This window comes from Anser cygnoides, chromosome 2 (assembly GCF_040182565.1).
Source record: "Anser cygnoides isolate HZ-2024a breed goose chromosome 2, Taihu_goose_T2T_genome, whole genome shotgun sequence".
Classification (NCBI taxonomy): Eukaryota; Metazoa; Chordata; class Aves; order Anseriformes; family Anatidae; genus Anser; species Anser cygnoides.
The window spans coordinates 45770213-45780162 of NC_089874.1; the positions used below are offsets into that span (position 1 = coordinate 45770213).

General features: G+C 43.3%; 1 protein-coding gene across 1 annotated transcript in view; it reads right to left on the minus strand.

The window, feature by feature from the left end:
* MRPL3 (mitochondrial ribosomal protein L3) overlaps positions 1 to 5805 on the minus strand; it is a 28441-nt gene extending 22636 nt beyond the window's left edge. Inside the window, exons 1-4 of the mRNA XM_048077998.2 lie at positions 5650 to 5805; positions 4107 to 4285; positions 2958 to 3049; positions 2026 to 2124 (exon numbers count right to left, since the gene is read on the minus strand). Of these exons, the coding sequence (XP_047933955.2) occupies positions 2026 to 2124; positions 2958 to 3049; positions 4107 to 4285; positions 5650 to 5717 (438 nt within the window). The 5' untranslated portion in view covers positions 5718 to 5805. The remainder of the gene's footprint in view (positions 1 to 2025; positions 2125 to 2957; positions 3050 to 4106; positions 4286 to 5649) is intronic.
* Between the last annotated feature and the right edge of the window lie 4145 nt (positions 5806 to 9950).

Below are 9950 nucleotides of genomic sequence, written 5' to 3' on the forward strand. Positions count from 1 at the left end.
ACAACACTGACAGAATAGTACTTTGGAGAATAATGTTGCATTAAAAATCATTAAAAACCTCTGTCAATTTGTAATGGGCTGACATCAAGCTAAAAAGAAAAAAAAATATTGCGGATATAAGATACAAATACCTCTTTTTTAAAAAAAAGCAGTTTGACACTCAAATACAAGAGTTACTCTTTATTAGTAAAATTACTGAGGGAATCACTAGACTGAATTCATTAAAAAAATCAGTTGCTGTGAGGAGTCTGAGGAAGACAGGTGTTCCTACGAGGAACTAACAGAAGATAAACTGCTTACGCTAATACAATACAGCATCTTTCAGCTCTCTTTTAATTCTCGTATTTGGACACTTCAGAGAGAAATGAAACACATAAAAAGACTGATAACATAGGAAAGCATGGATTCAAACCTGAGCTACGCCAGAAAAATACATCACTTGCTGGTATCTTGGCAAGTAAAATTGTTCAGAAACTGCATGCAAAATTCTTTCTTGGAAACTATGTAGCTTATACTGACATGATGACAACACAGAGCCCTGTTCTAGGCTAGGTCCTCACCACAGATTTGCCCAATGGTATTTAGTCAAATTCTTTATTAAAATAAGCCTATCTTTAACCAAATTAACAGGTGGTAACTTGGAAAAAATTATATGCAAGAAAATCACTGACATAGCACAAATTACTAAAAAAATCCCTCGCATCGTTAGCTCAGCTATATATAGTTTCTATTCCTCCTTGTTCACTGCACATTTTGACTCTGACGATCAAAGAATCACTACTGATATCACTTTCACAAAAAGATTAATTGTATGAGGTCTAATGTGCAAAATAAAACTTGAAAATTATTAGATTGTTATGGTTGTTGCACATCTTAAACTAAGGTTACAGGAAAGATAAAGCCCTAATGTAATTTCTCCAGGAAAGGCATCACACCTGGAAAGTAGAAATGGGCCAAAATGACACAAAAACCAGAAGCAATGATGGTAAAATATGGCATAAATCCACTGAATTAACGGAAGACACCTTAAAGCATGAGCCTGTTCAAAAAAGATATCACTAGAATACCCCGTAAAAGCCAACATTTACCAAATGAAAAAGCTCTAACTCCCTCACCTCCCCTAAAGCACAAACAAGTACACAGACTTATTTAGAGGCTCTGGGAAAACCTTCTGTTTGAAAGAAAGGGAATACATGTCCTTGAAAGACCAAAATCACAAACTGAGATGATCTGGTTAATAACCACAAGCCCTATTTTTTCGTGCTTAAATCAAACAAATCAGTCTCAGGATATTGCAAGAAATGAAAAGTGATACTTTATAGAAATAATGGATCACAAAAACGGCAATCCTTTGAGGGAAAGCTTTGCTCCTGCTTTGATCTATAATTCAATTTTCTTTGTCAGGAGTGACAGCTCTGCTAGACAGCCACAGCCATTGAAGGTGGCTGGGAATTCCACATCAGGCGTTTGGGATGTCTAAACAACTGAGTGGTTTTGACATCACTGTTGATGAGCTACAATCATGAAGCTATCTTCCTGAAAACTGGTCTTGAGCTCTTTCATCAGTAAAACTATATGCAAATTATTAATCTCAACAGACTTGTGGAAGAATTACAACCACATCTAATAAAACAGTATGGAAGAGTGAGCTATAGGACACTGTCATCTAAAGAGGTGATGAAGGTGAATGAGTTCACTGCAGGTCATTAAGGTGTGCGTCTTCTATTGCCCCTCCACAGATGTAGGAACACAGCTAAAAGCCTTTCGGACTCTTACCAGCACAGGACACTGCTCATCACAGCAACTTCCTAAACCCACAGCTCTCCTGGGGAACCAGGGGACAAGAACTTCAAAAAGTTGTTCTTGTTATTCTCTTAACCAATAATCAAGACTAGCTGTAGGGAAACAAGGAAGGATGGATGTGACAAAAGATCTGTTCCAAAACATTCTGTTCATGCTGCTGTTGTGCTGTAACCACAAGAGAAACAACAATTCTAACAAAAACACGCAAAGCAATTCACTTACAAAAAAAGGAGATACATTTTTTCCTCCAACAAGCAGCTTAGCTGTTTTTCCTTCTGATTCTTCCTTTGAAATGTACCTTAAAACGTGACAGTCTTGCACCTTAAGAAAAAGGGAAACAGTGATTACTTAAGTGTAAGCAGATGTGCACGGTTTGAGTACCTAGTAAGGTGCTGTCAAGACAAGTCAAACAAAGCCAGTCTCTGTTTCATTTGCATTCACGTAACACAAGATTTGGCATAGATAGGGCAGTGTGTTACCCTTTTACCACAGACACTCTTTTCCCAATCAATTAAAGGCTTATCTTAGGAAAAGACCATTCCTAAAACGCAAACTGTATTTTCAAGAATACGCTAGAAATTGAATAAACTCCTAGAGCCATCTTTTACATGCAAGATGTGCAAAATCCCTGCAGCGTGTAGCTGCAAAGCATACAATAAGAGAATACATTTTGGACTCCAACTCCCTCACCCTGTAAACCTGGTGTCCTCACAGCCCCTGCTTGTCACATGGCAGCAACAGGTGAGAAAAACAGCTTCATCACAGTGAACATCTGCCAGAGACTACAAAGAAATAGCTACAGGCGTACAAAGGCTCAGCAATCAGAGTGAAACTAATCCCAAAGTGCCTGCACATGACAAAAAAAAAGAAAAGCTAGGGAGCAAAACCCAACTTTATGTTGTCCTCCCATCTTCCCTGAGCAAGGTATACCACGTACAGTTTTGCAGCACTTGAATACTCGAGGCAGAAGACAGACCACTTCTAGAAAGTTTAGCAAATAAACAGAATAGGCACAGTGTGCTATGCAGGGCTGAAAGATTGTTTTTAAAATAATTTCCAGCTACGTAAAATGATAAATTTCACTTCTGCCTGAAACTTCTGGTTAATGATCTGAATACAGCAAAGGGGATGAAATTCTACATGATTTATTTCACCTTAAGTAGCGTGACAGCATGCTTCTTTCCTGACTTGGTCCATATTGGCATCATTCCCAGTTTTACTGCAACAACACCAACTCTGACGGAATCTGTAGATCAGACAAAAAGACAGATGCAATTCCACACTTAATATTTGAAAGAACCCAAGTCATAACCTACAGAACTGCCTGCGAAGTCTCATCAGCTCAGACCTTTCCTAAAGAGCTGAGGATGGAGAGAAAACATCACTGACTCGCTGCGGGCGGGCTGGTAATAACCTGTTCATTGTTTTTAATCCTATTAACAGTAAAGTTCTGTTTGTTCCAGTTCTGTTTGATAGAGCATGCAAACCAGTTCATCATTAAGACTAAAGCAATCAGTGCTTCAGACTCATTCTTTTGTGAAATCATGACACCCATGCAGAATCCTAGAACCGAAACAACTATTAAAATGTTTCCTTTTGTAGGTTTCTCCTACCCCAACCTTTGCATATTTTTGACACTGTAACCATACAGAAAAAGCACCCTGTCAAGTCTGGCCTCTGACGGCCCAGAGCTTGAAAAATAGGACACTTAAAATAAAGAATAAATATTTTAAAGCCTGAAAAATCCAACATGCTTCCTAGTAAGTAAGTGTAATATATCAGTTCTCTAAAATAGCATTTAAAACAAGTTCTTAATCTTGTGGAAACTCAGCTTTCAGTCCAAATCAGCACCTGGTCAGTTTCAGTGCCACTCAATGCCAACAAAATAAAAAAAAAAAAAGAATCAAAAAAGACCTCCTAGAAATGTAAAATGTATGAACTTGAAAGTGTTCTTGTAAATATTGCTGGGCTGAAGAAAAACCTGTCGTAGAATACATCCCACTTCTATTCACTGACTCCAAAGCCTTATGGACTAGAACACATGAATTTTTTGACTCTTTAAAAGGGGCACATCACCTGACGTTAAACAACTATGTGATACAGTCTGCAAATCCTAGAGAACATCCTCAGGAATGACAACAGAAATTGTAACAAGGAACATATTGTTCCTTGCAGAGGGCAAGGTGATTGAGGTAACAGCAAAGAGTGAAATATAAGACAGAACCCCAGTGTTACTGAATGCAACAGTGCGACAACAATAATTTCATCGTAATTTTGTTATTCCAGATGAGAGACTTTCTTACCTGGTTTCCACTCATTCAGTGGCCACGGCTCATCCTTTAGAGGGCAGAGCTTGCTGGCTGTCTGTGTTTTGTATTCCTCTGCAGTTGTCTTCTTGAGGAACTGAACATTCTCTTCAGAAAGATGCTCGTGCCACCATGTTGCATCGTTACCATGCCTGGCTACAAGGCCCAGCTGCCCCCTTTCCAGTGAGGGGAAAAAGTTTAAGTGTCTGATCAGTTCAAATAATGACTCATAACATGTATGTTTGTAATGCACGTACTACAAGATTATATCATTACATAATACAGTGTACTGCCAAAAAAACCTGAAATTACGGTAGTAAGCTATTCAACCACCGTCAACCATCTGCGCTCTACCAGAAGGCCAGCTACAAGCAGAGTTTTGTAAGAATTTGTGTGAGGACTTATCCTGTTTAATATCTTTATCAATGATCTTAGGAGTAGGTGATTGTGAATAAAACTGAACAGGAGAGCACAGCTGACAATGCTCAAGGGCAAAGCTGCCAGTGTGTCTGGACTGGTCAGGAAATCAAGGAAAGCGATTATCACCCTCTCTTTAGCTCTCTGAGCAAACCACATCTCCAATACTAAATCCAGTTTTGGGTTTCAAGAACAGCAGGGATGTTTCTAACTGAGCAGGTGCGGCAGTGCTGCATAAAGATGGTCAGGGGCTGGAGCATGGCTCCTGCAGCGCTAGGGTGCTTGCCCTAAGAGGACAGGCTGCAATAACCAGGCTTGTTTAGTCTGGAGAAGAGGGGGCTTAAGGCAGACCTAACCTTTCCAATACCTACAAGGAGATCACTGACAAGACAGAGCCAGGCCACGTTTACTGAGGTGCAGGCAGGAGAACGGAAGATTAAGTATAAACCAAATATAGAGGTTTTGATTTGATGCAAGGAAGAAGCGTTCAGCCGGAGGACAGTCTAACATTGGGACAGGGTGCCAGAGGGGCTGTGCCGCCGCTGTGCTGAGCAGCCTGGTCTGGCCTCAGCACTGACCACGCTGCTGTGAGCAGGAGGCAGGACACAGGGACTCTGGACAACTTGCCCGTGCAATGCTCACGGCTGAGCACCTGCAGCACTGCCGTAACTGGACAAAGCCTCCTAATTCTCTGCAAGTACAACTGAAAGGGAGCATTTAACCATACCCTTAAGGCTTAAACAGCAGTGTTGCAGAAAAAAGGCACCCCAAAATCCTAAGCCACCTCACAGTTGCAAAAATAATAATAATTTAATCTCTGTGCCCTCATATTCCCCGGAACGACGTTAAAGCTGAGGGCGGGCCCTTCAGCTTCTTTAAACGCTGTTCTCTCTTCGCGGCCATGCCAGGACAAGAGCACGCAGGCGACGAGCTGCGGCCAGCGGAGGCGACCCCAAACGCAGCCGGGCGAGCCCCAGGGCACTCGGGCCGCAGCCACCCTCCCCTGCCCGAACCGCACGGAGCGGGGCCCCGCCAGCCCCCGGCTCCGGGGTCGGTGCCTCCAGCGGCCGAAACGTGGGCTCGGCCCCGGCCCTCCCCGCCGCCCCGCGCCTGTCCCCGCTACCTGTGGCCGGCCGCCCCCGCCGCCCTCAGCCGTGCCCCGAGGCGGGCCAGCAGCGCCCAGCCCGCCATGCCGCCGCCCGGCCCGGCGCCCAAACCCTTCCGGGCCGCCGCGGAAGGGAGATGGCGGGCGGGAGGTGCTCGGCGGGGCGGGGCGGCTGCGGCGGGCGGGCGGCTCCTGTCAGCGCTGGGCTGCCCGTGTGAGGCAGGGAGCCGAGGGGAAGGGGCACGAACCGTCGTGGCCAGCTGCTGTCCCGCCTGGCTTCTTTTTTTTAACCCTGCGTCCCCGTTTTGCTTCGCCGCTGTGGTGTCTGTGTCTCTGTGTGTGGGCAGGAGGGGCTGTATGCAGCACAGACAGGGCAACTGGGCAGAATTTCGGCGTTCACCCCCAAAACTGACGCAGACAACCACCCACAGCATTCACACGCAGGCCCTGCCCTTGTGTTTACTTCTTGCCCTCTGAGCAGTGAGCTGGCGGTGTGAGCAGAAGCGAATCCCCCAAGCATGCCATCCCGCTGGTGTCCCCCTCCCTGAAGCTGGCTGCTCATCTCCACTGACACAGGGACTGCTGTGTCTTTCCCTTCCCTCCCCAGCACGGAAAACAGCAACCCCACAGGGGTACTGCTAAATTTGTGGCTCCTGGTTGGGCCCACATGCTGCTGCTCCAACAAAGACTTCTATGCCAGCAGGAGCAAGGGGTCTCAAAATGTGAAAAGTGATACTTCCCAATTGCTAAACACTGTGACAACCCTGCAGTGGTGCCTACTCTACCAAAGTCCCCAGGGAGTAGCAAAATACTGTTTATCCCCATTTTAAAGATGGAGAACCAAGGCACACAGCAAGATTAAGTGACTGCTGAGTCGTGATGGATGTTTCCAGACAGAGAAGAGGGCTCCCTCGATGCTCGCTAGCCCTGCTGCCACGGTTTGGTGCTTTTCTTATCTAGCATGTTGCACAGCTGAAGTGACTGAGGATTTTGTGTGCCAGCAATTCACAAGTAATACATTTCTGGAGAGAAAAAGTTTAATGCTGTACTTCTTTTCACCTTCTTTTGGGCATGATGCAACATCAAAACTTTTCCTTTTTTTCCCTTTTTTTTTTCATTTTTTCATGATGATAAACAAGCATTCAACTCTTGTCAATTTGTGTGTGGGAAGGGCAATCAGGTGGCAAACTGCCTGCACAGTAATCAGTGGGACGAGAGTTCAAGTGCCTCCTGAGCACAGTGTAAAATTCTTTCTGCACAGAAGCAGGATTTACTAACACGTTTTTGAAGAAGGATGAGAAAGAAACAGCGCCCATTAGAAAATAACCTTCCCTGCTAGTCTGCTGCCTTGAGCAGTCCTCAGAACTGCAGGACTGAGGAAATGGAAGCACTACTTTTGAACCAGCAACCTTCACAAGAGAGAAGGCACCTAGGTTTCACCTGGTCTGTGTTGGGGAGCTCCCTAACTGTGCAATGAAATGGGGAAAACAGGAAAGTGGGGCTGAGTGCAGCCAGCTAAAGGTTTGCAGTGGATGTTACGACCAAATGTGCTGCCGGCCTGACGAGTACCACTCATAGAGCTCTCTGATGCCAGGAATATCCTCCACTGACATGCGACTCCCCCTTCTCAGCCCAGGGCTGCAGGTACAAGTAAGACCTATCAGCCAAGGAGGTTGGATGGTGTGATAAACTGTATTTTCCCTGTGGCAAATGGCACTTCCTGTATATAAAGGGGAATAAACAACCTAATAAGTGTAATCTTACCCTAGGAGTCCTCCAGCTCATCCTTTCTATTCCAAAAAAACAATGTACTGATGTTACTGGTGGTTTTCTGTACTGATGTTACATGACTGAAATGTCCATGCCACTTAGCAGTAATGGGAGTGTGTCTATAGTGCCTCTTTCACTCTGGAAAGGATAGAGATACGTTTACATCTGCATACCAGGTGTGACTGCAAGACCCACAATCCCAGGGGAGAAAGTTCACTGAATAAGCAGTCGGGTGCTTCCTGGGGGTAAGCCGTGTTCTGTTTGTGCAGCTGGAGAGCCGTGCTGAAGGAGGCAGCTCTAACTCATCAGCAACCATTTTAATGCAGTACAATAATGAGGCTCGATAAACCAGATGCCCTTCCATCACAATACCCCATGGGTAGGTAAACCCAAGGGATGTAGTTGGGTGCTGCAGACCTGCAGGGCTCTGTCAAGCACATCTGCTCAGAGCCAGGGCCTTCCATCCATGCATTTGTTGCAGTCTCACCTCTGCAACCTGGAGCAAGCCTTGGCTTAGCCCACTTTTGGATGGCCTTCAGACAGGTGAAACTGTAAACCTTTTGGCTGTCATCAGTTGTGTAACTTTGATATTTGCAGACTAAAATAAAAGACATATTTTAAAGGTGTACAATTATTAATATTTAATTTTCTTTTCATACCTGTAGACTCTTTCATCAAATGCTATAGAATACGATATTGCTGCTCACAGTAAGAATTTTACACGGATAGGTTTTACCTTACCGTAATAAGAAATTAGCAGTGTATTAGCACTTTTTTTTTTCTTTTTATTAATAGACTTAGTTTACCCTACATAACTGAAAATATAACTCAGCTCAGTATCTAGCTCAAGAGTTATGGATGTTAATATATTTTGAGCTAATAGGGATGATGAATATCTTTGAGTATTCTGAGACTTTTGGATATTGGATTGGATTTGAGTAACAATAAAAAGGAAGGCAGGATTGCAGTAGGCAGAGAAGATATATCATCAATTACCTCAAAAGGACAATGTATAATTTATTATAAAGGAGTTTTCAGAATTTGAAATGATCCATCAAAAGTCAGTAGAAGTTTAAATTTGCATAAAATATCTACAAGAGAAATGACCACAGTTCAGCCTAAAGGGAGAATGGCCTTTCTAAGCCCTAAGTAGAAAAAAACAGGAAAAAAGGCATTTCAGTGATATATTCATATATTTAAAGACATTACTATGCACAAAGCCCATACTATCTTATTGCACTGAGTAACCTGGAGCAATGAAAATAACATTCAGAGCCTCATTAGAAATCCTTTACCATATGACTAGTTTTGTCTTCTGTGCATTTTCCTACATCATCTCACCACACTATTATGTGTTTGTTTGGCATGCTGGAATCTACATAGATTGAGGAAGATTTCCAATTGAGTTTTCAATATCATAGAAGTGTCCTTTCAATTACTTTGCGGGCTGGTGCAGGATTGCTGATCTATATCACCACTGATGATGATTTGGTTTTAAGCAGACAGCATTTATAATACGAATTGTGTGAAGTAAACAGAAAGATCTGCGGCAACTGTGATTCTCTTGAGACACACAGACCATCTACATACGTGAAAATGACTGGTGAATTATCTAGCTCAGCACACAATAACCATTGAAACCACCCGTTAATCACTGCATTTTGTGTAGTGCTGCATAATAAAAGCTCCTTGCAACACCTCTGCTGAGGACAAGCTGCAACTGCCCAATTCCATGTAACCATGAACACTTCACAAATAATTTAGCCAAGGCTTGTATGTACCAGAAGAACAATTTCTCAGTTTCCTAATTTTCTTGCTGAAATTTTTCTTTTATTTTCCTTCAGTCTAGCAAACAATAAAAGCTGGCCCCTCCTAAGCTGCCCTTTAGATCCCTAAACGCATGCGAGGGTAAAGTAATATTCTTTATGTTGGAAGAGCACCATCCTGCCTCTGAGGAACTCAAATCACGTTTCAAATACGAAACTCCCCCAGTACCATTAAGAGATATTCATGAATACGTGGCAGTGATCTTCATCTTATAGATGAGGAACCTGAGGTGCAGGAAAGTTAAACAACTTGCCCAAGATTACAAAATAAGATACGAAGAGCAAAGAACATGGAGCGCTTGATTTTTCAGTCATGTGCTTTAACAATAGAAAAATGTTCCTTCTGAGAATAGGAAAGAAAAAAGGGGGGAAATGGGAACAAGAAACTAGAGATGTTTTAGATAAGAATAAAGATACGTTGGCAGAGGAATATATGAGATATAAGGGGAAATCAAAGCATCCTCCAGCTGAAAGCTGAAATACATCCACAGAGGGGAAATGTGCATCCTCCTGCTCAAATGAACAGTCAGCCATTAAATGAAAATGTGGATTTGAGATCTATCAGTTGGGACGTCCTCACACAATTTATACCTATGACCAAGTAATACTGGCTGCTGTTCAATATCCAATCACCTGAAGAAATCTTTACTAGCAAGTGTGAAAGAGTGCACTGCAGGATATAGGTGGAGAGGAACTGAATGTGCAGCGAAGACAGCCCCATGC